This window comes from Ptychodera flava, chromosome 16 (assembly GCF_041260155.1).
Source record: "Ptychodera flava strain L36383 chromosome 16, AS_Pfla_20210202, whole genome shotgun sequence".
NCBI classification, from domain to species: Eukaryota; Metazoa; Hemichordata; class Enteropneusta; family Ptychoderidae; genus Ptychodera; species Ptychodera flava.
The window spans coordinates 17343479-17371478 of NC_091943.1; the positions used below are offsets into that span (position 1 = coordinate 17343479).

The following is a 28000-nucleotide window of genomic DNA, read 5'->3' on the forward strand; positions in this document are numbered from 1 at the left end:
AAATAACAGTAAAGCTTTGTAGCTTTTGACTCATGTATTTCTACTCATACAGGCATCACATACACTATATATAATATATATATATATATATATATATTATATATATATATATATATATATATATGTGTGTGTGTGTGTGTGTGTGTGTGTGTATACGCAATGAGTATTCTTTTTACAAGTGAAGACACCAATGTAATGATGCTTTCTACAGCAAAATAGAGTACAGATTGCATCTGAAAACTATACTGCAATTTAGATACACAAATCCAAGATCACTGTAAATGATTCTTCTTATTCCAAACGAATGTGTAAATGTTAGTAAAATAAATAAAAAATACAGACAAAAAACATTCAGAACAATTTCCTGAGACACATTCAAAGTTATCTTCAATACTGTAAAAAAGAATTTCCATAGCCTTGATAACTCTAATATCAATTAATGCAGTCACTTTTAAATATGCCTGAGCCTAACAGGGAGAAATATGGTTCATCAGAACAATTTGATATCTTACCATTATCATCCCTATTGACCTGTATACAAAATTTTGAAGCAATCTGTTGACCTGTTTCAGAGAAATTATTTTAAACAAAAACAGGAAAATAACCCAAAATACAACAAGCAACTAAAAATCAGCTCAATTAAACCCATATGACAATTTTAAATTATAATAGAATTCATTGTTTCACGGCCTGATCTGTGAAAATAAAACACAGTGAATCATGTGTCCCAAACAGCAAAATAGTGAAATTAAATCCTGGTGAAAATTAATGCTCTTTACAGTATGCTGTAAATTTGGCATACGTTAAAAGATATACATGTGTAGTATTCCTAAGTTTTGTACAGTAAGTTTGTGTCAATTGAGATGTGTCAGCTAATGACTGTGTAATTCACCAAATTACAAGATCAACTATGTGTACCTTTAAATATAGGAATAAAAAATCATTTCAAGAGTTTCTTGATTGAATATGAAGCACTCAAGCTATCTACACAGCAAGAAAAGGCAGACACATGCCTGTAACAGAGGATAATCATTACCTGTAACAGGCCCAGAGAAATAACCTTTTTTGCAAGACCAGTAAAAACCTGTCAAATTTTAGGGTTGTGTAAATTCTGATTCATGGTGGTACAGGATTGTATACAATGCTGTAAATTCTGACTGTATCAAGACCTATAATTGCAGCACTGAACCACCGGTGTGCGTACAGTGGTGTGTCAGCTACAGGGCCTGAAAATTTGGATGGATTTCAGGGTGTAAATTTGTTGTAAAAATTGGCAAATTTTGATGATTGAAGCAGAAAGAAATGTTATTGTTTGAACACTGAAAAATTTCAGACCCTGTTAGAGATCAGTGTTCACAGCACTGTGTACAGGTGCTGTAATTGGTAGAAATACAGCCATGTGTTTACAGTACTTGATACAGACATGTGCATCAGCCCCTGATAGAACTCCTTCTGTATTTGCTGACACAGACCTGTAACACAGTTTGTATCAGGGCCTGTGCAGGAACTGTCTCAGGGGTGAATTTTTTTGTAGTGTATGTTTAATTAACTCTTACTTATCACATACATGTATGTGCACTGTTAAATTGTAGCTTTTGTTCAGTTCATCAAAATCTAAAAAGTAGGAAAAATTGCTCTGAAAAACACAATATTGCATATCTCAGGACAAACTGATTACTGCTTCAATTATATTATCCTAAGAGACCTGCATTTAAAATTTCAAAGCAATCTGACAAGCAATTTCAGAGAAATTTTGGACAAGAAATAGAAAAATACCATCAGTAACACGGTGTGGCTCACATTTGTTTCAGCATGTTTAAACACTGTAACTGCACCTTGATAAATTCTTGAGGGCACAAATCCAGATACGTCAAAGTGACAAATTTCAGCAGTACTTAAAAGATGTACTTGTGAAGTATTTGTAAGTTATGCCTTGGTTATACTAAACTTTTTTGGTGTAACTGACCTGTGCCAGCTAATGACTTTATATTTCACTGAACTTACAACACCAGCTCTGTGTACTACTTTTCAAGTAAAGCAATTAAAATTGAGAACAAATCAGTTGTTGACCAACAGAGGGATGATGGATAATTACTCAGAAAAGCTATGCATCACTGTTCTGTCTCACACAATTGTCACTGAACTGTTTTTATCAGGTGGTCTCTCACTGGCTCTGCCATACTTCCTCTGCAGTATGTAGTGTCTTGAATTAGAGTCATTAAGCATTCGCTGATTGAGTGTGTCTATCCTATCAAAACGTTTAGTTTGTCAGATCGCCAAGAAGGCCTGGAGGCAATTATCCTTCCATCTGGTGGGACCTCCTCATCAGACATCAGGTCTGCAGTTACATCATTCCAGAAACCCTTCTCATCTGCATTGATCACTGCACTTCTCCTCTTTAAAATCTGTAGGTAGAAATGATAAATGATGGTTATTTAAAATAATGCAAAGAGTGAGATAAATGATGGCATAATACTTACAGTCACTGCCATAACTAACAATATGGTACATTTGATATTTTAAGATCAACTCTGGTATCATGACTTATTACTGATTTGAACATATTATGTTGCCTTCCATTCCACCTATGCTTAGGAACATAGGGAAATTCATGTATCATTTTAACATTGGCATCCTTGTCCAAAGACCTTTGAGCACATCAGAATGGAACTGTCAATTTACATAACCCTCAACTAAAGTAAGTCTTGCTTTGTTAAATTTTATTTGAACCCATTAGTACATTTGTACAATTATTGTGACAAAATTGTTGACTCTGTATATCTAATAGTGCTAACTATGCAAAGACCCCAACCCATACTACAAATATCCCATGATTCATTCTGATTTGTACCAACAGAGATTCCCTAGTCAAGCCAGGCATAGCTCACATGTGTAGAGAAAACTGTAGACTACTAAAAATAAAAATTTGGAAAAATGCTTTGAAGGAGACTCATTGTCAATAACCATTTCAAATGATTTTTCAATATCATGCATTATTTAGAGTACATATAACACAATGGGAACTAATTTGGGTTAATTGGATGAAGTAATGTCGATTTCATCTACAAATGTAACCTCATCTACTTTTCTTTTTATGTTATGCACTTGTTTTTATGAGTATTTGGTAATATTGCAACATTCAACTATAGGGCACCTAACATATTTGAGAAATTTGAAAAATATGAAAATCCAATTATCCCAAATTAGTTCCAATCGTGTTATATACATTTTATATAATTTTCAAGAAATTATATAGACAGCCATACAGAAAAGTTTGAAGTATAATAGAGATACTTGAAGCATGGACTGGCTGTTGTTGAATACTGTTCAATAACTGTCAGTTCAGCCACTAAGTAAATACTAGTTCAAAACTATATCCTTGTTCCCAGCGGGTGCAACACTGAAGCTGTTTTGACTATGCAAAATGTTTTTATGAAAAAATGTATATTAAGTTACATTTTGTGAAATAAGGCAAGAGTTTTCTTGCACACAGTTGGTTGTTCCAAAAACAGTTTCGTATAATGTTAATAAAAGATAAAACTATGGTTTTTTAGCACATCGTGTAATCTGGAACATGTTATCAGAGCATAAGCTTGTTTCATCTTTCAATATTAAATTTGCAACAAACTCTTGGACATGAGTGTGTCTTGTGATATTGTTTCAAAGTTGTGTTCCCTGGCAAGGTTCATAAAATACACTTCATGGATTCCTTCAACAATATTTTGGCCAGTTAAAAGCTGTTAAAAGTGTTAAAAGCTCATCCTGAGTTTGACTATGCTATTATTGTATGTTATGTTATGTACATTGTGTTTTGAACTCAATCTAAGAGCCCCTTTAGTTGTTTCAACACTACAGATAAAGTATGGCATAAAACTTCGCCTCAGATCGCCTCTGTATCGTTTCCGACATTGCTGTCGCCTCAGTTTGTTTATTTTCTATATCGTTTCATTACCGCCTCTGTATCAGCCTTGCATTGCTTCCGCATCGTATCAGCCTAAACATCGCCACTGCATCGTATCAAGTCAATTTCATGGTCCCAATTGGCCACGGCATATTATTCACTCAAAAATGCCACAGCAAAGTTGCCGCCTTCGGAAATTTCGCCGCCTGGCATTGCCCATGTTTTTGAGAGTAAAGGTATACAAAATGAAAGATCAAATACATGTGTCCAACCCCATATGTCCAACATTATCCATTCATGAAATGTTGCTTCAACACACAAAAATGGGAACAAAGTTGAAACATATTGTGATTATAATGCGCTTCTTTTACGAATTGCTTTTATTTGATATGAAGTTTGTATACCGTTTTATTTGCGAACATTTTTGTAACAAGATAGCACTCTACCAGGGACAGACATTAACGGTTGCAAGTGAAAGTCGCGTTTGGACAACTGCAACTGAAACACCAGTACGGGTTGCCCGATGAGACAAGTGTCAAAAAGTGACGTGGGACAACTTTTCCACTGACTAGAAACCAGAAATGTGTGGTACTGTGTGCGGATTACCATTTTAAATGACTGAAATTAGTATTTTTAAGCTTAAATACATGTACGTCCTTGAAAGCGCACAAGAAAAACTGGCCGTACAAAGTAAGGACAATTGCTAAGATAATAACTGCAGTGTATCATATACTAGGTTAACACATATAGTGATGCCGCCATGAATTCTCCTAACGCTTTACACAGTGACCTTAAACCCGATGACGTGAATAAATTATGATGTAGAGGAAGTCCGTGACCTTTAGTCACAACACATTGATAACACTCTGATAGCGGGAACTTCCAAGTGTTTCAATAATTGCTACGCAATTCATACTATAGAGTTACACTCCGCAACCAATTATCCATCACAAATAAAATTAATTTTAGGCAAACTATCGCACCATGCGCATACGGTATAAATCTGAGTTGGCCTACATATGTCACGCCGCGCCAATCACTCTAAATCACGTACCCACATCATCCAAGACGTTCAAATTCATGATTATTAACCGATCATTTACCTTCAACTAGATAAAATCTTGTCTATATTCTCAATTTTCGATGACTTTTGACGAAATGACATCGACTTTTCATGCCCGATATCTCATATCCGATGTCTTTGAGTTCCGTGAATGAGGCGATGCGCTAGTGAAACGATACGGAAACGATACCAAACAACCGAGTGAGCGATGTTGGATTTGGGGTTGGGCGATGCGGAAACGATACGGAAAACGATAATGAGGCTAAAAAAGCGAAGCTTTGGGCGATACTTTATCTGTATGTTTCTCCAAAATAATTTGCAGGGTTTACACATTTCATTGTGATCTCAAAATTTGACATTGAATAAGCTGCATAACTATCGATTACATCTGTATCTTCAAGGGAAGGTTAACAAGCGACCTAGCGGCCGATATAGCTCCGCTGTGTTTATGTAGAGAATAACTATTTTGACACATGTTGGTGAAGAAGGTGGAAATCTTTGATAGCTCATTTCAATGGCCAGAAAAAAGAGGCTAAAATATCTGCAAAAATATACAATTGAAGATTTCATCATAATTTGAATTTTTACATCGGCTCATTCCAAAGAACACGTCCACTAAAGCTATCTGACGAGTAGTTTTTAGAGAATAAAATTTTCTGACCAAAAATGGCAATGATTGTCCCCTAAAATAAAAATTGCAGATTTCACCATAATTTTAGTATATCACATATTACAATAATCCCTTGGAACCTGTATACCAAATATCAAAGCTATCCACTTGCAGTTTTTGAGAAACAAATTTTTTTAACAGAAATAGCAAAAATTGCCCCAAAATATACAAAATTGCAGATTTCATCATAATGTCAAAATATCAAATTTAGTTATTCTGTAGGAACCTGCATATCGAATTTCAAAGCTATCAGACCAGTACTTTTTGAGAAATACATTTTTCGACCACAAATGGCAAAAATTACCCATAAATAACAAAATTGCAGATTTCATCATAATTTCAATAAATACCATTAAGTTCATCGGTAGGAACCTGTATAACAAATTGCAAAGCTAAGTTACCCTAAGTAAACTGCACATCAAATTTCAAAGCAATCCGACGATCGGTTTCAGAGAAGATGACTTTTTTACCAAAAACAGGAAAAATTGCCCCAAAAATACAATTATGGAAATTTCACCACAATTTGAACAACCTTGACTGGGGTTACCTCCAGGAACCTCTATACCAAGTTTCAAATTAATCTGACTTGAAGTTTCAGAGAAGAAGATTTCTTGACCAAAAACAGGAAAAATTACCCCAAAAATACAATTATGCAAATTTCACCACAATTTGAACAAACTTGAGTGAGGTCACTCCTATGAACCTCCATACCAAATTTCAAAGAAATCTGACTGTGGTTTCAGAGAAGAAGACCATTGTTGACGGACGGACGACGACAGACAATCAGTCTATCGGATAAGCTCCGCGTCTCTGACAGCGGAGCTAAAAAGGCAGATTTTGTCGCTTAAAGCTGTTAGGTGCTCTGCAAATGTATAACCAAATATCAAAGCTGAACTAAGTAAAATTGATTTTACTTGTGTCATGATGGTTCTACCATGTACATGTACTATAATTCACCAACACTGGTGCTTTGGTTACCTTGTCCTTCAAAGTTCACTGGTTTAGACTAAAAAATTATCAGTGCAGACTTTGTAGTACATACCTCTCTTATTCTCCTGTTGTTGGCATGCCTTTTTGTGTAACTCTGTCTTTCCTTGAGACATACCCTTTCCCTACTTTTTCAGTGCCTAATAAACATCTCCAAGGGGCCTGCAACTTGCAAGGATATAAATAAAAGAGTTAAAAATCTTACTGTGAAAAATCAAAATATCTGAAACACAGATGATGAATCATCATATTTCATGTGACAATAATGACAATGAATAATCATATTAATCTGAATATCAATTGGTATTCACATTTGAATCAGACAATAGCATTCCCATGGCCTACAAAGGCTTGACATCATCGGATTCCCACTGCACTAAGCATGGATGAAAGATTGACTCTTTTTACATCCATGGTTATACAATAATACAAAATGTTCATGTTGAAAATAAGACCATATTTCATTTGATACAGAAATTGCATTAATTTAGAAAGTTAGAAATCATTAATGAAGTGATGCAAAATAAAATGACATACCATGTTTAGGTAAGATCAGAATTATTCTCATGTTTACTTTAAGGCAGATGAGTTGCAACTTTTGACATTATTTTTATGATTTTTATATTTAGATTAAATCAGTTCATAGCAAATTTCTACAACTCAGAGATGTTTACTCTAGTATAATTATCCACAGAGTTGGACTGCATGAGGAGATTCTTGTAAGACAAATAATAAATGGGTGCCGCACCCAAATATGGCTGCCTACATGCAACTACATGATAAACAGCGTAAATGGTGGATGTACACATTTAAATCTTTACAAATACAATATGGTGCAACCCACTGAAAGGAAGGGAAAGGGATTCACTCCACTTAGAGGAAAAATTCTTGTTTTCACCTATTAATTATGGCAAGATTTTGAAAATTGCGGGAAATTTAAAATTAACAAAGATGTGCTCAATTTCTTGTCTATTCTGCCACAACCAAATGCTGTTGAGGCACAGTTAATGACTATATATCGTTCAATTTGTAGATTGCAATGAATATCTGAAGAAATTGAAGGTACTTTGAGGTTGGACAAATTTCACAGTGTTGCAGCTCACGGCCTTTTAAAGCCCCAATAGCAGTATCTTTAAGCATTATTTTATGCGCTAACCCTTTTCCTGCCAAGTCCATATTTCACCATCAGGTCAAGATGGTTAAAATTAATGAAACACAACATATTCCATATGGTGTATTTTAACATAATATTGTACATTTGAAGGCTGTAGAAAACATAAATATTGTAAGCTTGATTTTTTGGACTAAAGATGCTATAACAGGCCAAGCCAAGCAGGTGAAAAAACGCCATGTTTGGGCTCAATACCGCGTTTTACTGACTTGGCTGATTGGGAAGTAATAGTCTTAATACTGTCTGGCAGGAAAAGGTTAACTTTCAAGTTGAAATAAGTTTGTGAGAGTGTATAAGGTGGTGTGTAAGAAGCTGGGTAGAAAGGACTGATGTAGTGTAGAGCTGTGTGCATGTGACATGGCTAATGAATGTAAACAAGACAAAATAGACTGTGCATAATGGCGATAGGCTAGTTGCGACTTGGATTTTTAATGCCAGTAGTTGATGCACCCTGTTTTAGACAAAGGTGATGGGGCATACCCTCAAATTGAAGCGTCTGCAATGTCTACCACCCATACAAAGGTTGAACACTACAAGGCAAGCATCCATGTAGGGCCAGCTATGATCGTTTTGAACAGCAATATTTTAGGTCGGACATATCTGATTTTCCAGAGAAACAGCGCTATGTAAAACCCTTAGGTCAGAACCAATGATCATTAATTTCCAATACATACAAGTTAACAGTATGTTTAAGAGTTGATATATACTTTATTTAAAGCTCCATAAGCTGTATCTTTTGGCTATTTTTTCAGAACTTTTGTTTTGTGGTTTTCTACACTTTCTGCATTGAATCCCTTATTCGTAATTTAATGCCAAGTATTTAGCATGTCAACACAACCTAAATGAGTATAATCTACGAAATTACGGTATTGTTGAAAATTGCATTCAAGCCTGGACTAGAATTCATTTGTAAACAATAAACAATGATCACTACACACATACAAGCTGTGTTGACAAAAAGAATACTTGAAATTTCAGCATGACAAACTTTTAGGATCAGACACAGTAGTTGATATACAGAAGCAGAACACTGAAAAACTTGCAACAAGTTACAGCTTATGTCCCTTTAAATCCCACGTTGACAGAATATAGTAATTTCCACAGAAGATTCAAGGGTTTTACATGTGTGTTGATGTCCCCGAATTTCTAAAATGGTCCCCTTGGGACAGGAGTAGGGGTTTACAGTGACCCCCTGTTTTGACATCCCAGATTGAACACTGACAGAGGTGAATGTTTTCACCTGTGACGTTGCATGTTCTGTTCCTTAGGAATATTACCAAAATCAAAATGACTGTTAAAATTTGAATTTACTCATCATATGTTTCACAAATGTATGGTTTCCTACTGCAGTAAAAGCCAACATCCTTCAGAGCTGAAGTAAGTTTGTGAAAATACAGTAATTTTGGTGTATGTGCAATTTGCACAAGGTAAAGATTGTGCTGTGATTAAATATTTGCCCAAACATGCAAACACTGAGGATACTGTGCATACCTGCACTGAAATCTTCACATAAAGTGCACAGAGTAGTCTAATGTATAATGCAGAGCGCTGAATGTTTTCAACTTAGACATTGTATGTTCTATGTCCTTAGTAATATTACCTATTTTTGAAAATGGGAATTGCGAGGTGTAAGTCTTCCTAAAAGTTTATTTTCTAGAATCGATTTTCATTCTAACATTACTCAAACCTAGCGGCCGATATAGCTCCGCTGTGTAACTAAGGGATACTGTCGCATACAGTTGTCTAGCATCATTCCTTGCAAGCTCTATTTTGGAGGCCAAAAGAGTACGCGACAGCTTTGAAAAGAAATGAATTTTTATGTATAAAAATGTGAAAGAACCTTGAGGCTCCCACCTCAATATCAAAATGTTTATGTTACAAAATATTTTGGTCTCGACAAGTTTATCCAGCAAAATCGCTGTAGTGAATATCGCCATGCATTCTGGTCATTTTGGATAAAATTAGCATATTTTTAATGCAAATTCACGTACTTGTCACATTTAAGGTGTCAGAGATTCAGAGATTTTTTGTAATTGATATATTTACCAGCAACGCGGCTCGGAGCAAACAGGAGCTCTTTCCAGACCGGTGGGTGGAGGGACGGTGATTCACTTCACATTGTATCTATGAGGAAACCATTAAATCTTATTTTTCAATACAGAACTAGCCACATCTGTGTATTTATAGATGCTTGATTATTGATATTAATGTACTTAAATTAGACTGAGCTGGTTACTAGTGAATCATGAATGTTGGTGCACGAAATTGGTTTTCGAATAGTACCGGATGGTGAGAATAGCGTTTGAAAGCAGATGTGAACAACAAATATGCTATTGGACTTTCACCCAAGTGATTACATGTTTCTAAAGGTTTAGGGTATTCTTTGAAAGTTCAAAGGTCAAATAAGAAATTTTACGTCAGTTATTAATAAAACATCAAATAAGACTGTGACACAAAGGACAAATGAAAGTTGGGGGCAATCTTTTTCTTGAAAACACTTTTGAAGGGTGATTATTCTATATTTTCGAAACACCAACACCAGAACCCTAACACCCCCCCCCCCCGTAATTTCTGTACAGTCCCTCGCCACGAAAAGGTTACATTAGCATGAAGTTGCCTGGGAATTAGATGTTCATTGTTTATTGAAATTTTATCAGCAATATCGATGATTTAAACAACACAAACGTTAGACATTTTTGCAAGATAAAGACATTGCTGAACACGTTTATACGAGAAGGAGTAGACGTATGTACGACAAGTCATCGTTGATGACACAGTCCCCGCTTGTCCATTTGTTATAATCTTTGGTGTCTAGGTAGCTGTGGTCTAGGTCGCTGTGGAATGACATTGATGCAACGGGTGCATCCTGAGGCCTGTGACTTGCATAATAAAGTAATCTGAGGAATGTTCAATAAATGACTCATCTCTGCCAGTAATGACCATTGAAGGAACTTTTGATTACATCACACATAACGATGCCCTTACTGCCTCCAGTGTCATGATGGCACATACTATACACACGGTTTGGTGGAATTTTCGAAATGCTATGGGATCGGGTATGTTGTCGTAATCAGCCATCAGCCATTTCAAATCATATAATGAAACAAATTAATGTGCACAAGAATGTATTACGTTTGAACAAAATCAGTCCATCGAGGGACAGTGACCTATGTTTATGTTTCAAGGACATAAAAAATCACACCAAAATTGAAATCAAATGGCTGTCTATTGACCATATGGATCATAGCACAAAATTAGTAGACATGCATATGTATGTCATAGTACTTTATCTTTGTACCAAGTCTCAACAACATGGTTAAGGAATATTTGCATATGATTAAGCCTCAAAGACATGAAAAAATCCAAAAATGACCATTGGGCAGCGATATTGGAAAAAAATGACAATCTGGCAGCCATATTGGAACATGTCACGAAGTAAATTGACATGTATGCCATAGTGCTTGATCTTTGTGCCAAGTTTGGACAAAATGGGTGTAATGACCTTTGAATTACGCTTCAAAGACATGCAAAATTCCAACAAAATCACAGCCATATTGGATCCTATCGCAAGGTTAATTGATACATGCATATGCATGCCATAGTACGTGCTTTGCCTTTGTGCCAAGTTTGAACAAAATCGGTTCAAGGATAAGGATGTTTGAGTTACGGTTCAAAGACATGAAAAAATTGCAAAAAAATGGCCGCCTGTCAGCCATATTGGATCATTTCACGAAATAAATTGGTGTTCATATGAAGGGCATACTGTTTTGCTTTTGTGCCAAATTTGAACAGAATCGGTTCAAGGATGTCTGAGTTATGGTCCAAAGACATGTAAATCGCAACAAAATGGCCGCCTCACGCCCATATTGGATCGTATCGCAATATAATTTGACATGCATATGTAGGCCATAGTGTTATGCCTTTGTGCCAAGTTTGAACAGAATCGGTTCGAGGATGTTTGAGTTATGGTTCAAAGACACGAAAAATCGCAAACAAAATGGCCGCCTTGCGGCCATATTGGATCGTATCGCAAATTAGTTTGACATGCAGATGTAGGCCATAGTGTTATGCCTTTGTGTCAAGTTTGAACAGAATCTGTTCAAGGATGTCTGAGTTATGGTCAAAAGACATGTAAAATCGCAACAAAATGGCCGCCTCGCGCCCATATTGGATCATATCGCAAAATTATTTGACATGGATATGAAAGCCATAGTGTTATGCCTTTGTGCCAAGTTTGAACAGAATCTGCTCAAGGATGTCTGAGTTATGGTCCAAAGACATGAAAAATCACAACAAAATGGCCGCCTAGCGGCCAAATTCAATCGTATCACAAAAAAATCAACGTGCATCTGTAGGTCATAGTGCTATGCCTTTGTGCCAAGTTTGAACGAAATTGTTCAACAGTGTCTGAGAAACTGTTGATGACGGACGGACGGACGGACGGACGGACGGACGGACGCACAGACGGGACCCAATCTATAAGTCCCCGCCGGACTTCGTCCGCGGGGACTAAAAAGACACTTGGGCTGTTACATATGGCTGGTTAAGAATAAATAGACAAAGAGGACAAGTTAACTATACATACCTGTACCTGGTATACTGTACACGACCTCCGTCCAGCTGATGCAGGACTCAGCAGCGATCGAGGGGTCGACCTTTCGCTTGTGCGAAAAGAGTTGCCCTCTTCCGTCCAAATTGCTAAAATGGGTTGTCGAGTTTCGTCCCGATTGAACGGAGAATAAACTTGCTGCTTGTCGAACCGTTGAGCTTCTGGTAGTAGCTCTAAACGTAACTAAGTTCATGACATCGACACGATTGGACTCTCCAGTTGTACTAGATTAAAACGTACAGCGTAGTCGTCGAGATGGTCCAGGATTTCAAGGGTAGACTGTAGACATTCCTAAACACGGGCGGGACATGTCAGTAAACGCTAAAAGATGAACGACTGGAGATTTTGATCATTGTTGGCGGTACGTGTACGCGACGCCACGCCAACACCACACTGGGTCTACTGATTGACCTTTGACCAATATGGCTTACGGCTCCTTAGGTTTTCAAATATTCACGAAACGAACTGCGAAGAATTTGATGATAACTATCATTTTTTACTCAATCTTGAAGAAAATGTTATTTTTTCGCTCTCGTTAGACAATAATATTGCTAACTTAGCCCCATCTTTGTCTTACACCAGATAAATGTACAAACTCAAGGGCAGCAGAGCTAGAGGGTCAAGTTTTGCCGTGCTATCAGACTGCGGCTTGTATTGTATTTACGCAATATTATCCTCATGAATATTCTGTGTTACGCACAACAGACGTGCCAAACCCGTGCACAGAACAGGAACATCGAAAAAAGCTGTTCCGAGGCGATTTTTGAGGGCAGAGGAAATTTTAATTTTGCTCAGGCAGGGAACATGTTTTTAAGTGGCAGGGGAGCAAATTTTAGTGTTTGTTTTGTAGGGCAGGGCAGATATCGGTTGATTGTCCTGGGGACAGAGCTTGGCGAAAAACGAGGAGAGAGAAATCTACTTTTAAAACGGGGACAGGGGAAGTTGAGTCATGGTGTTTCTGGGGATTGGGACACAGGGCTAGTACTTATAACTTTTCATGTCTGCAGGGGAAAAGGAATGACAACATTTTGAGGGAATTTTTTTCCAGGGCAGGGGAAATTGGCAAGTTTTTTTCGCCACAGGGCAGCTTCAAAAATTCACAGTAGGGAGGGGAAACGGGCAAAAATAAGTGGGGAGTGGGTTTGAGTGCGGCAGGGTAGGTCGAAAAAGTTTTAGTGGGAGGGCAAATTATGAATTAATTACCCTCTCGACTGAAAATTAGTCAGTTCACACTATATACCTTATCATTAGTAAGGACCCCTTTAAAAGTGAATTGTTCGTTGGCTGCACCTGGCTGAACCGGATATTTGGCGAGGTCTTTTTCAAAATAGTAAAAACTAGCAGCAATTAGGCCTAATTAAAACTTTGGGTAAGGCCTGCAATCGTGTGTCAGTCATACTAAGAGGTACCAAAACGACTGAAGACAGTATTTCCTAACCAAAAAAACGGGGGTGTCAAAGAAAGTCGATAACTAAATTTTAAAAGTTGAATAAAATATTCATGGTCGTTGCTCACTGTTGATTAATTCGTGGAAAGTATCGTGTCTTTCGACTTTGATTCAACATACCCTCTCTTTCTTTCTTTTTTTTTTGTCGATCGATAAAAGTATTTTAATCTTTAATATTCCATAATTTGTAACCGATGTCATATCCAAACCTACTGTATTTAGTTTCTGACGAAAATACAAGGACGTGTCCAATGCGCCAACGTGGTGCAATATGTTTTGAGACATTGAAGAAATATTGTAGTTCGGTCGCGCTCAACCAGGTTGCTCCAGAAGTAAGGATGTCACAACAAGGTCTAGGCGAAAAGATAACGAATCAGTTGTATAAAACACGGTTTTTAGTTGGATATCGTATCTGTTTCAATTTCTAAATAAGCTTTGGAATCAGCCTGGTATAATAACTATCAACCTGTAGGCACCCCCCCCCCCCCCTATGACGGGAAAAGCGAAATATAAGCACTTTTTTATGCAATTCATCATCATCGGGTCACGGTCGCGATTTCACATGCGGAACTGAGCTCGGTGTTCACCACAACTTGATGTGGGATTTGATGGAGCTTGGAGGTACCGGTGTATGAGTTAGGTAGTCAGAATAACAATAAATCACAAAAGATTTATGCATCAAAATGTACAGATTAATGTGACTGAACTATCTTATGATTTGTTTGCTGATTGACGTTTGGGGCAAGGCGGCGAAAGTCCAAGGCCAAAAGAAGAAGTACGCAGTCGAATCACATATTTTGTAAGAAATAACCACCGGTTTCCATAGGTACTGTGCTCAATCCGGCCCTGACTTATGCTCCCGTCCTGTTTCCAAGAATAAGTTTCTGCGTTGCTAAGCAATGTCGCTAAACAACCTTGACTCACCCCCGAGCCGATTTTTGATGTCGTTGATGCCCCTGGTGAATGTTAATGAGAGTGTATTGGCAATATTCGAAAACACACCGGTACAAAATGTAATGCAGCTCTCCTATAGTTATGTGTCAATTAATCAATTTTCGTCGCAAGTCACATCAATTTTAACAAAGTTGAACTCACAAGAGAGTGTCGTCTGCTGACTGCACATATTTGTCATATAAATGAGCGACATTTGCGATGGCAACCCTAACAAATCGAAACGAGAGCATTTTGCTAAATATTATGATCTTAGTTGTCCGCGGATTATAAGATTATAAAGTTGTTATAAAACGTGCCTGTCTATAGAATTCTTTGGAAGTCTTGATCGCTTACGTCGTACAATGATTCATAATAAACTGGACAAGTAGAATTCGGACGTCCGTCAATTCTAAATCTCTCATGCAGGATTTTTTTACTTAATCAGGCAGTCTGGTATAGACCATCTTGTAAAACGCTCCATCTCTATATACTCGCTAACTCTTTGCAATTGGAATGCTATGCCTGGGAAAACAATACGAAAAGTTCAGACATGTCGCCATACGGTATATTTTCTATACACTTCGGGGGAAGAACAAAATATAAAAAGCTTCATACTTCATAATTGATTTTATTGGTAATGTAAACAGATGAAAGTCGATGTACATCAGCTCTCCTCAACTTTATTACATTTTGACTGTATTTTGGATAGTGTGCGGTTGTTGGTGTACTCTTTACATGTAGCTACCGAGGGACACATCTGACTGCGTTTCCGCTGTATATCGTAAATGTTCTTGTTCTGTACAAGTTTACGAGCATTTTCGTCTCGCCAGTCGTTAATAACCCGTTCCAAACGCCAATCATGTGATTTTACCCACCCAGCAAACAAACAAAATCTGCCACACATCCAGTTAAAATATTGTTTCACTGCCATTAAAAAAATAAAACGATTCCCCTGCCCCTTTTCGATGAACAGCTCCGTTGACTACCTGTACCTGAAAATTTAGCGTTCTTTCAACTGTCACTATGGGTCTGGTCAGTTTCTTCGGCCTGGGGGATCCCAGGCTATGGAATTTTACCCGAATAACCGCCGTCACCCCACAAAATGGAGTGGCAATGAAATTAACAAATCACACAAATTGCGTAACTTCTCACCCGTAGGATGGGACCGTTAGAGACTAGTGACAACTGCTTCTGAGAATTAGTCTTTGACTGTTGAGAAGATTTTGCGGTCATGTAACGTCTCTTGTCTTACCAATCAGATATTGTTCATTTATATGTTATCATCAAGGGGAGGCGTTAGAATCTAGTTTCGCCTTACAGAAGTTTAGCTATGTTTTGTTGATCCTTTGACAAAAATGCTATCGGCGCGTGCATGGGACCGCAAAGTCATGCAAACACGTGCTTTGATGCAAATACTGTATTGCTGATGCGTCAGTTTTCGGTGCGGAGCTAAATCGTGGCGATCAACAGTGCTCAGTGAACGATGGCTTGAAGCAGGGGACCTGGGCGATCTTCACCGCTCCTAAAATTAAAGGCTGTTTTTTTCAGTGAAAACCGACTGTTTTGGAGAATGCCCGAAATGTCACCACCATTATCGTTTCACCTCTTTGACACTGATAGTACTCGCACCATACACCATAGGCGAAAGAAATCAGTCCCCTGGGATAGGGAGGGGGGTTTATTTGTGCAACGGTTTACCTTATTTTATTTTATTAATTTTGACTGTGATATTTCAAATAAAGTTCAACTCCAAACCATCTGACTGCTTTCTTGATCATCGAAATCTTTATTTGAAATACCACAGTCAAAATTAATAAAATTACTTTTATTAATTTTACCACAGTCAAAATTAATAAAATTACTTTTATTAATTTTGACTGTGGTATTTCAAATAAAGATTTCGACTCCACACCGTCTGACTGTTTATATATTACCCGACAAGTCCTTATCTCCTCTCCAACGTGTGTATACACCATTGTAATTGCTCCGAAAACATTGCCAACTTACTAATCCGTTGTCGGTATCAGCGGATTAAGTGATTGAGTCAACACCACAGCCGCCCTACACATGTGGGACGAATGTGGTGTTGACGTAATTAATAAGCCAATCCGCTGATACGCTGATACAAGTTGGCAATGTTTGCGCAGCAATTAGAGTGGTATGTGCACTGGTTGAAGAGGAGATAAGGACGTTGAAAACACAGTCAGACAGTTTGGATTCGAAAGCTTTATTTGAAATATCACAGTCAAAATTAATAAAATCAAATAAGGTAAACCGTTGCACAAAAAACTCCCCCACCCGGGGACTTTCATCTGCCCCTTGTGCATACACAATGAACCATTAATTACAACACCGTCCTCCACCTAGGTGGGTGGAGGGACGGTGATTACAACATCGCTTCAACCCGTGAAAACGACAGGTTGAAATCTCATTTCACATGCATATGTGCAAATCCAAAGCCAAGACGGCTTCATTTAGATGCAAATGAACGAAGGGTGCAGTTGCTAATCATAATATCAAACAAAGGACAGCCGACTTCTAAGAATACCTAACATTAAACTATTTCCCATCGATCTGCGTATCATAATATGAAAAAGTTCTCTGGGAAGGAAATCAATTCTATAATTTTAGCGTAGCATTACGGTGTTTTTGTCCAACAGTAAAACCATATACAGAAACAAAGCCTGTGGTTAAAAATGAGCTTACGCGGACCACGGTCCCTTGGTGGAGGGACTGTGCACGGACAAGTACAATGAGACATACACTGATTTTCTTGATTTCGTTAATGCTTTCCTCTGACTAATTTTTCTTTGATTTTTTTCCTTCTGAGTCCACCAGTAGAATTGAAAGCCATCTAGTCGATCGACACCCGTGACACACTTGTCAGATGTTATCTTCGATACCTCTAATGTCCGATGCAACATTCTCTTCGACAAGCTTGCTTGACTTATTCTACCTGCAACTTAAAACTTATAGTGATTTTGTAGCTCATTCCACTGTCATTCTTTACTATTTTGCGTAGTATTTGATAGCCGGTACGTTCTCTCGATACCTCGACACACTTGTCCGACAACCTCTCAAATGGGTTATTTCTCCGGGGAATATATTGGCTATCAAATGCGGACCTGTGAACTTTTATCTCATTTTTGTACTAAATTGAACTGTCTTGGCTACAATGTTTGTCGGCTGAAATATTTTTTTCATGATTGTTTAGAGAGTTTACTGGCGCAATGGTAATTGACACGTTTTGTACAAAGAAAACACCGTTTGAAGGACTTCCTCTGCGGGAAAAGCGTACCCGTTTCACACGATCTACATTTGTTCACCGTCCCTCCACCCACGGAGGGACGGTGATTGTTGCATAATTGTTCATGTCAGTGGCTTTTCTGCATTTTGGAAAAAAGTTATGTTTCTATCATTTGTCTTTCACTCGTAGTTCTGACGTCGCGAAGGTCGGACGAATTCTGATCGCATGGTTTAGATGTCAAAGGAAAGTTTCACAAACGGCGATTTTCAGAAATTCTCTCGGATATTTGAGGAAGCCATTAGGCCAATTACCTCACAGCCATGATATAGCTGAATGATCTGGGCCTGACCTACACTTTGACAACTGTAATTACCACGATAAAAATTTGCGTTAAAAAGACTGATAGCTTGTGGATAAAAGGGTTTGCGTAGCGCTGGCTACCGGTGGCCTCCAGCCAGTCGTTTCAACCCATGTCATTACGATCTCAATTTCCGGCCGCAAGTCACATCGGCATCGTGACCTAAGTCGTTTCAGCATCCCTGTTTCGAATTGTTTTGTTTTGTTTTGTTTTTCTTGTTGTTGTTTTTTTTTTGGGGGGGGGGGCAAACTTATCAGTCATTGACTGACTAGTTGTATTCGTAAGCTTGATTGACCTTTGCCTTCTTACCTTTACTTTTACGTGCATTTTGTTTTTTCTCCAACGGATCCGCCTTCAAGCTTTTGTTTTATCAGCGGCTAGTGCTATCGATAAACTTGTGTCACAGAATTGAAAATGATGTGAAGATATTACTGTGTTTTACCATGTTCCCTGTAAGATAGAACATGCTAGAGGCCGACACGAAACGGCTTGCGGTCGGAATTTACGACTTTATGCCGAAACATCTAGAAATTTAACCCGGAAATAAATGTTAAAATACGTGCCAGGAGGGACCGTGGCCAGTATCATGGCGTTTCCAGTCAGTGGACTTTTTCAGGAATTTCCCAGTTTTCACTGAAGCGCCATTATAAATTGACGAAAGTCCATCATGTGTTTTATGATAATTGCTTATTGCATCTGTCTTTGAGGTTGCGGTATTTTGTAAGTATATCATAGTTCCCAGCGATATAAACATTATAGTGCTGGTTTGCTCACAGTGGCAAGAAAATTCATATCATGCAATCGCAGATTCCATCGCGAAACATGAGGTGTCAAGAGGTTAGAACTACATTTACACATAAGTACCAGATACACCTCCATGCTCTATTGTATTTCACATTCAGAACAGGCGTGATCGGCGTTTGCGAAGAAACGCTTTGCGTTGTTCATGTAGTTATGTGTTTAGGGACTGTCGTTGTACATATGATTGTCAAATTGATAAATTGATGTATAAATTAGCGACATTTCCTATAGTATATGTATTCTTGGCAGCTATTCTATTCATTCGAGGAGATTTTCAGGGGGATAATTCACTTCACTCATGGAAACACGGTCCCTTGATCGTTCGAAACGTCAGTCGTACCGGCTTACTGTCACTCACAACTTTTTATCCTGTTCGTCCTGTAAAACATCGGAACATCGTTCCGTCGCAACTTACTGAAACCACGGTATTTAGCGGTTCACTGACCTTCAAAAACAGGAACAATTGTTTTCGAAAGTTTGCGTAATATGCCTTTTTTTCTATAACACGACCCTAACTTACACTAAACTTTTTTTCGCATTTCAAAAATTACTAGTGAACTTTCTTAATTTTATAGTTTTTTTGTGCGTCCCTATTGACCAGCCAGCGTTTTTGAATGTAAGTTTCGGGAAACTTATTTTAGGCTCAAATCAAAAGTAGCTCGCGCGCACCTAAGGACCACAGTAGGTAACGACATCGTCCAATTACTGATCAACGTCCAGCAGAATTATTGCCACTTCGATCCTGATCATTCTGACCGCCAAGCTGTTTGTGTGAGCAGTCAATCCATGGCTAATTACAAATCAAATCAGAGTGGGTTGAAATGATTCAAAGTTAAGTACATGTATAGTTATGAGGTAAAGAAGGCGCTAGGCGATAATGCGTGCTGGTAGACACTAATGAATGCCATGCTACCGTGCCTCGGAGTGAGAGTTAACACGTTCTTGAACGTACTACATGTAGTACCTAGAATTAGCTTCGCCTTAAAACGTGCGTTAACATGAAGAAAGGAGTGAAATGAGAATTTCCCTTGTTGGAAGTGACTAAAAAGGGGAATCAATGTGGCCGCGGCAAAACTAGACGTCGAATAACTCCTGTCGAAATGGTCCGGGTGTCCAAGTGAAGCTGGCTACCGTCAGCCTTTAGTTACTGGGAAGACTACATATTTACTGGGAGACATTCTGTGCTAAAATTGACCGAGGCTGCTCCACTATTAATGTTCCTTTATATACCAGAACTAAAAGAGTGTGGTCATAGTATTAGTAAGGCACGTAACCGAAGCGATTCATACTTCCCGTGTGTTACCGAGCGCTTGCTTATGTAATCACAACGGACAGTGGTGACAATTGCCCCGCCTGTCCACTGACGCCACTCGCTAGCAACTTCGACATAGTTGAGTAACCCTGCTCAAAACCATATTTTCTATCCAGTTTTAGCTCCGTAAACCACAAAAGTGCATGTTAAAGACAACGTAGATCACTATGTTAGCACTATAGTTGAAAATTGCAACGAATCACCCTGCTGAAACGTACATTTGGGCGTATTTGTAGATTCGACGTACACGGCCTGTAACAGCTTAAGTGTGAGATTTAGGATGTGTAAGTTTCTGCCGGTCACAACCCTAGGAAATATAAGCTGGCTTAATCGACGGGACAGGAAGTGGATAAGGCGCGTTTACGTTAGCTTATAAAATCGTAAACGCCCCGATTTCATACAGTGTTAGTTTTGGAACAAGTATTGTAATTTCATGTTACGCTGACATTCACATCATTAAGGGAAAGCCATGTTGCCATGGCAACACTTAGATTTCAGTTTAAAACTATATAGCCGTAATTCATTAATTCGTTCATTCATTTATCTGACAGGATATGAATAATATTAGAAAATGTTCTGTATTTAAAAATATTTTCCTAGTATGCTGTCAATAAAATTGTGAATTCAAAATAGTTTTACAGTGTAAATTTATTAGCTTACATTGTGACAAATAAAGTAAGCCTTCTTGTAATCAACATCATAACATCAGTAGAGCAGGGAAAGTTTTGCTAATTTTTTGCAATGGCAACAAGATATAGAGTATTTACTGATTTCTATATTGATGTCACTGTAAATTCAAAATTCTTTTTTTCATACTTTCAGGAAGGTATTGGTAGAAAACAGTGTCCTGTTGAAGGCTGTAAGCAGGTAAATGTTACCGGAGTTTCCTAGTCATTTTACCATGGGTCCCCTTGATATATGAAAACAGTCAGATAAGGGGACAATTAACAGCAGTGTTACATTGATTCCTACGTGTAGATCATTCGCTAATATTCCCCACCAATATCTAGCAAACACACTTTTCTACATGTATTTTATCAGGAAAATTTATTATCCTTTAACAGCTGCAATGACAAAGTTATAAATTTTCCCTGAAAATATGAAAAATATTTTTCCTGCTTATTAAAGTAGTAGGCGCCTTGAAAGTGAAATATGTAAACTTTTGCTCAAAATGTCCTTAAGGAATCTGTCAACCATTGTATTTCAAATTCAAGAATAAAAATCAGGGGTCAATTTTTGCAAATTTAGTACAAATTTTGGTACTAGAGAAACAGAGTACCCGAGATTTACTGATATTTGGAACTCAAAATGGCCTCCATCCCTGTGTTAATGAAATTTTTCGATTTTTAAAAAACTAAGACGGTCAAAGTCTTTCTTTCGGCAAAAGCTTTAAAATGAACCCCCACAAGTGGTAAACTTGAAAAGAATTGTAAAAGTTTGAGAGTCTGAATTTTTGTCCCTGAGGCACATTCTGCCTTAACTGTTATAATAAATACAGTAATATGATTGTTAGTAATAATGAGTTCAAATTTCCTTCCAATGTAAATTAACTGTAATTGAGTCACATTTTATTTGCTCAGTGTGAGAATAAATAGTGATTATGTTTGTTCATTTTTGCTGGTAACCGTAGTGCTTTTATAACAGTTTGTGGAACAATGGGAATGCTTACTTTAAACATTAAACAATTTTACCAATAAAATGTTTTGTTTTTCACTGTACATTTAGATCCAAATGGAAATGGAATCCAGTCATTCACAAAACGACACAGAGTCAAGGAGTTCAATCATCATGTAAGTAAAATCCTCATGCCGCCCTGAACAGATCACCAGTGTTGTACTTTTACAACTAAAATATCTTGTTTTGTTACCAGTAAGGTCCTCAAATCTGTTTTGGCATTCTCACAATTGAGTGCCGGGGCATCACAGTACAATAAATACCCACAATTCTCTTTGATTTTTATCATATAAGGTTTCTTCTCTTATAACATTTTCAAGTCTTCAGATCACCAGTGTTGTACTTTTACAGCTAAAAATATCTTGTTTTGTCAGTTGTAGGGTTCTCAAATCTGTTGTGGCATTCTCACAATTGAGTGTACTAAGTAGGGCCAGGGCAGCAGAGTACAATAAATACCCACAATTTTCTTTGATTTGTATCATTGAAGGTCATTTGTCTGAATGTGCAGCATCATTCAGTGAAAGTTTCCAAATAAGGTACCGTTCAGTTTTTACGGCCGGGGGGGGGGGGGGGGCAAAATCCAGGGGGGGTCATCATAATTTGGAATCCGCAAAGGGGGGGTCATCGCTTTTTCACTGGTAGGAAAGGGGGGGTCACCACATTTTCAAAAACATAATACCAACAATAAAGTTCACTTTATGCCATGGCCATGATCGACCCTCTTTACCAGCGGGCCGCCTTCGGCGGTCCACTACAATAAATATACATTAAGTATTACCCATGACCCTCTTAACGGGCAGACGCCGTTGGCGGCCCACTCCAATTAGGTTTACTTCATGCAATGGCCATGATTGACCCTCTTTACCGGCGGGCCGCCTGCGGCGGCCCACTACAATAAATTGACTTTATGTAATACCCCACGGCAATCTTACAGTAACATTCCCAATTGAAGCCGCGGCTTGTATTAGAAAGATTTTTGAGGGACCCCTGGGATCACGCACTGAATAATGGTAATGGCCGCGTGCCTTCAGCGGCCCTGTCCAGTAAAGTCTACTTTATGCAATAGCCATTATCGACCCTCTTTACTGGCGTGCCACCTTTGGTGGCCCACTAGAATAAAGTTGACTTTACGTAATGGCCCATGACCCTCTTAACCGGAGGGCTGCCTTTTGCGAACCACTCCAATAAAGTTTACTTTATACAATGTCCATGGACATGAGTTGTCTATGGAAATGAAGTTAAAAATTGCCTTACAGTCGTCCTAATTAACAGACGTTTCAATGGATGTGGCTGAGAAGTTTGTGCACTGGCATCGAATAAAGTGCGCCGCGTACAGGAGTTCAAATCCAAACCATTCAGGTATATTTGACATATGGGTTTTGGTTATTTTTCAGGGGGGTCATCAATTTTTTTCGTCTGACAAAGGGGGTCATCCTTTTTTTCACAAAAAATGCAGGGGGGTCTATATTTTTTTGAACACCGACGACAAGATTTTGCCGCCCCCGCCCCCAGGCTGTAAAAACTGAACGCTCCCTAACCATTAAACAATCATTAAAGTCACATTCTATTGGTACTACAAATACCATACTTTGGGCAGCAAGTTATGACAAACTGAAGGGTCATTCTCTGAGAAAACTTAGCATGCACAGGGTTTTCACCAGGCTGCGATTCCGCGACATTCTCGCGTATATTTCTGTTTTGTCGCAGATTTCTGGGTCGTGCGCGCCAATAGTTGCACGCATTTGAAATTATAAACTTTCGTGGAGCAAGCCGTATGGCTGGTCAGCCGTATCATGCGTATATACTGCCAGTATTTCTCACCATGGACGTAAATGATTGACGCGAGTAATTACATTTCTGGTTGAAACCGAGGCAATCTGGAAGCAATGCCCATCAGAGGGCGTACTTAAACCACAGTCACTTGTGATTCCCAGACGCGATGGCCACTGTGTGGTAGGCATTATGTATACCACACAGTGGCCGTTGTGTATTGAACCACAAGAGACTGTGGTACTGACGCACTGGACGTGTTCGCTTTGCATATGTCCACGGAATTCGCTGAAGCTGGAGGTGTCATGGGCACGATCAATGTTTTCAGAGACTACAACAATAATAATACGAACTACAAAAACACAAGAATGTACAGCTTGTATATCCCTAAGGAATTACATAAACATTTTTTCGAACCAACGAACTCGAAGCTGGTTGCATTATACCGTGGGTTCCGCGTGGCAACCAGGACGGGCACGACGTTATAGTGTTCGTGCCGTTGAGATTCAGTCGATTTTTGTTCTCGAAAATAACGCAACTTTGTCTGAGATAATTTTTAAGGTCTTTGCTGTGTTTGAAATTGTGTATGAACTTCGGGGAGGTACGTGTTATGTCATCAGCATTTGCTCCGTTCCTCGCCCACGCGACCTAATACGTAGGACTGGAAATGATTGACAACTTGCCCACTGCCAATTGATGATATTATTCAAAAAGTAGTTCAGAGGATTAAACGTGGAATAGTTGGAGAAAAGTTCTCTTATTATCAATTATTGGCTTGTGCATGTGATAAGTATGTTATTCTCGGCGAACTCATACGTCCATGCTTCGATCAATTGGCAAAATTTGTAGCCTTGGCTTGCGGCTAAAATTTCATGTCAAAATGTGATGATTATTTACAAACATCATAGGGATATATTTCCTAATCCAAATAGATGCCATAGAACTGATTTGGCCTGTTCCTTCTGCTGACTGTGAAAGGGGATTTAGACTAAGTGTGCAAAACAGCATAACTTATGACAGAAATCAACTATTATGGTAGAGGGCCCCGAAATGGAAAAGTTCAACTTTATCAGTGCACTTTCACACTGGAAAGAACAAAAGTCCCATAGAATTTTCATTAAAAGGCACTGATATTCAATATCAGTTGATGTGTTTACCGAGTGTTTATAAAAAAGTTGTTAAGATGAATGATTTGTTGAGTCCTTTATTTTTTCCATGCATAGAATAAGGTTCGTATTTGCAGTTTGACTTTTTTAACATATTTATCTTGTCTCACAAAATCATCTGTTGTCCCGCTTTTTTTTGGTCAGCGGGACAAAATGTCCCACAATATTTTTTTCTGGTGAGAACACTGCATGCAAATTTTTTTCATTTTCAATAGAAAAAATCAATATCATTGTATTTGCTGCAACTAGTCTCTCTACTTTCCATCACATTATTCTGCATGGCTGAAGACACAATCAGTGGAAAATTTTACAAAAATGCTGTCTCCTCTATCAATCATGCATAATTTTCCAAATTATTTAAAATGAGAATTGAGTAAGTTAGGGGTCATTTTGAGAAAATTTTCAATCTTGATGTTTCAAAGTAAAATCCTTGCTTCTGCAAACAGTATACATGTCTGACAAATGTGGTGTAGAAGTGTTAACTATTCTACTTACACTGAAACAAGGAATCTTTTTATTGTTTCCTCATTTATGGTAGGAACCTTACAATGCAGAGTTTAGAAAGTGCAGTTATCAAATTTCATGAGAAAAGACTGTCCTGTTTGAGTGACATGCAGTTCAAAAGTCACATGGATGTAGAAAAATTTTGCATTCTAGAAACTTGAACTTTCAATAGAGTTGATGTAGGGTGTAAAAGTGAACAAAAATGTAAAACTTTTAATAAATAACTGGATTGAGCACTTATTTTAAACAACGAAGTGCGTGGGTATAGTATAGTAGTTCTAACAAGGTGGGATTGAAACAGTCACATATGCAAGGTTGTGTCTTGTATAAACTAACCTGTACCCGGTACAAACACAAGGACTTTGGTTATTTTTGTGGCTGCACCATATGACACATGGTGTGCACATCAATGAAGTCTTACTTTGATTGTGATAAACTTAAAATGAGTTACCAACACACGGTACAGTTGTGTTTTGCTTAACCTAATCTGAAAAACTAATTGCTTATGAATAATTTCCAGCTAGGTCCTCACTTCCTACAGAGTCATGGTGCTGTCAACTTATATTGTACCGGTAGAATGCTTATACACCTGAGAACAACAAATGTAACTCACTATATCAATAAAGGTCTATCAGCATAAATGAGAAATGTGACTTGCCTTTCAATATATTCAGTTTTAATTAATATGAATCCCACACATGAACATTCGCTGTGCCCCTTCTATAACTGTCATATGTGAAAAATCCAGTCAAAGTATCAAAAGTTAGGTCCTGTACAAAATAATTGTTAACTTCATCCAGTACACTTACCTGGTGAATCTGCAAACACACATGGCAGATTTGATTGCTTGGTTTTAGCAGGCTTTGTTTCTCTCTTTGTTGGCTGGACTTCTTTTGTTGGCTGACGATGTTTGGCTCGTACTACAAGTGCCTCAGTCTGTGTCTGTTTCTTTTCAACAACACCAAGTTCACGTCTTCCAATCAGTTCAAGTCCAGTGTTACCAGTTTGTTTAGTCACACTTCTCTCTTCTCTATGCACCTGGAGTTGATTGCGAGTGATTGTGTCCATCTTATCTCCATCTTTCCTTTCTACTTCAGATGTTATTGGTTTACCTGCACACATATTAAAGCCATAGATGGGTAGCTTTTGGGAGTAGTCATTATTTACGGCCTGGGGGTTGGAGGAATGTGAGGGTGGTCACTCAAATATTGCAAACTTCAAGTGGGGGTTGCTCAAAATGTGGAGAGTAAGAAGGGGGTTACTCAATTTTTTGTGCAGAATAAATTGAAACACCTCTCAGATATTGCACCATTGCACAAATCAGTTTCTAAAAATTGTTGATGCGAGAGGGGGAATAACCCCTCTCGTGCTCTCCTCCTTGGGGTGTTCTAACATTTTTACTTGTAAAAGACAAATTGAAATACCCCTCAGATTGCACTGGACTGCACCATTGCAAACAACAATTTCTCAAAGTTTTGACAGGATCTAGGACAAAATTGAACTGTTGTGAATTCATCCTTTATTATCACAGAAACACATATTTTAATTGACATCAGTAAGCATTTTGATATATTGACATTCCATAGTCAGGTTTTTCATTAGAAGTTGGCAGCTGAAGAAATGACTCAAGAAGTGCAAAATAAATTGAAACAACTCAGATTGCACCATTAAACATCTCTTTCTCAAAAATTTTGATACGAGAGAGAGGACCCCTACTTGTGCTTTCCCCTTGGGGTGTTCTAACAGTTTTACTTAGTAAAAAAGAAATTAAAAACACCTCTCACATTGCACCAGACTGCACCATTTCACACATCAATTTCGTAAAATTTTCCATGTAAGATACGGGACAGCCCCCTCTGACAATTTCCCCCTCCGCCTCCCCTGTGTTCTCCCTGTGTACTTTCAAATTCTGCTCAGTCAGATATCCAAGTGAAAACCCTGTCATGATACCCATCCAAATTAAACAATATACTATATAGTTAGACACTGGCCATGGCATGAGCTTTGAATTTCATTTTGTTGGGTTCACCTTGTCCAACAGTCATAAGATAACTGATGATAATCTGGCAGGGTATATCAGGATTTGATTGCTGTATTTTGTAAATTTTACAAATACATGTACAGTGTATTGGTATTTAACTTTTCGAAGTGGGGGGAGGGTCAGTCAAAATTTCAGAGTTAGAGAGGGGGGTTACTCCAATTCATCATGGTTGGCAGGGAGGGGGGGGGGGTTAATCGAAATTTCAGAGTTTCAGATGAAATTCCTCTGATCCCCCAAGCCATAAATAATGACGGCTCCCTTACCTGCGTTCTTAGAACTGCAATATCGTATTACATTATGCTTATTAATCCATGTTCACCCATGGCAATTATCATGCACAAGTTTA

General features: G+C 38.2%; 1 protein-coding gene and 1 long non-coding RNA gene across 5 annotated transcripts in view; both read right to left on the minus strand.

The window, feature by feature from the left end:
• LOC139114161 (tripartite motif-containing protein 2-like) overlaps positions 1–28000 on the minus strand; it is an 85653-nt gene that overhangs the window by 49445 nt on the left and 8208 nt on the right. For all 3 annotated transcript variants that reach the window (XR_011547810.1, XM_070675726.1, XM_070675727.1), the window contains exon 3: positions 26423–26725. Coding sequence is in view for 2 of the 3 variants with exons in the window: in XM_070675726.1 (XP_070531827.1) it covers positions 26423–26725 (303 nt within the window). In the remaining variant the exon portion in view is untranslated. The remainder of the gene's footprint in view (positions 1–26422; positions 26726–28000) is intronic.
• LOC139114156 (uncharacterized) lies at positions 1937–12818 on the minus strand. 2 transcript variants are annotated; one of them, XR_011547809.1, is made up of 3 exons: positions 12378–12818; positions 6677–6789; positions 1937–2405 (listed from the first exon to the last, which is right to left on the minus strand). It is a non-coding gene; the product is annotated as an uncharacterized lncRNA (long non-coding RNA). The 2 variants fall into 2 exon arrangements; XR_011547808.1 differs by having other exon boundaries at positions 6677–6783; positions 12378–12817.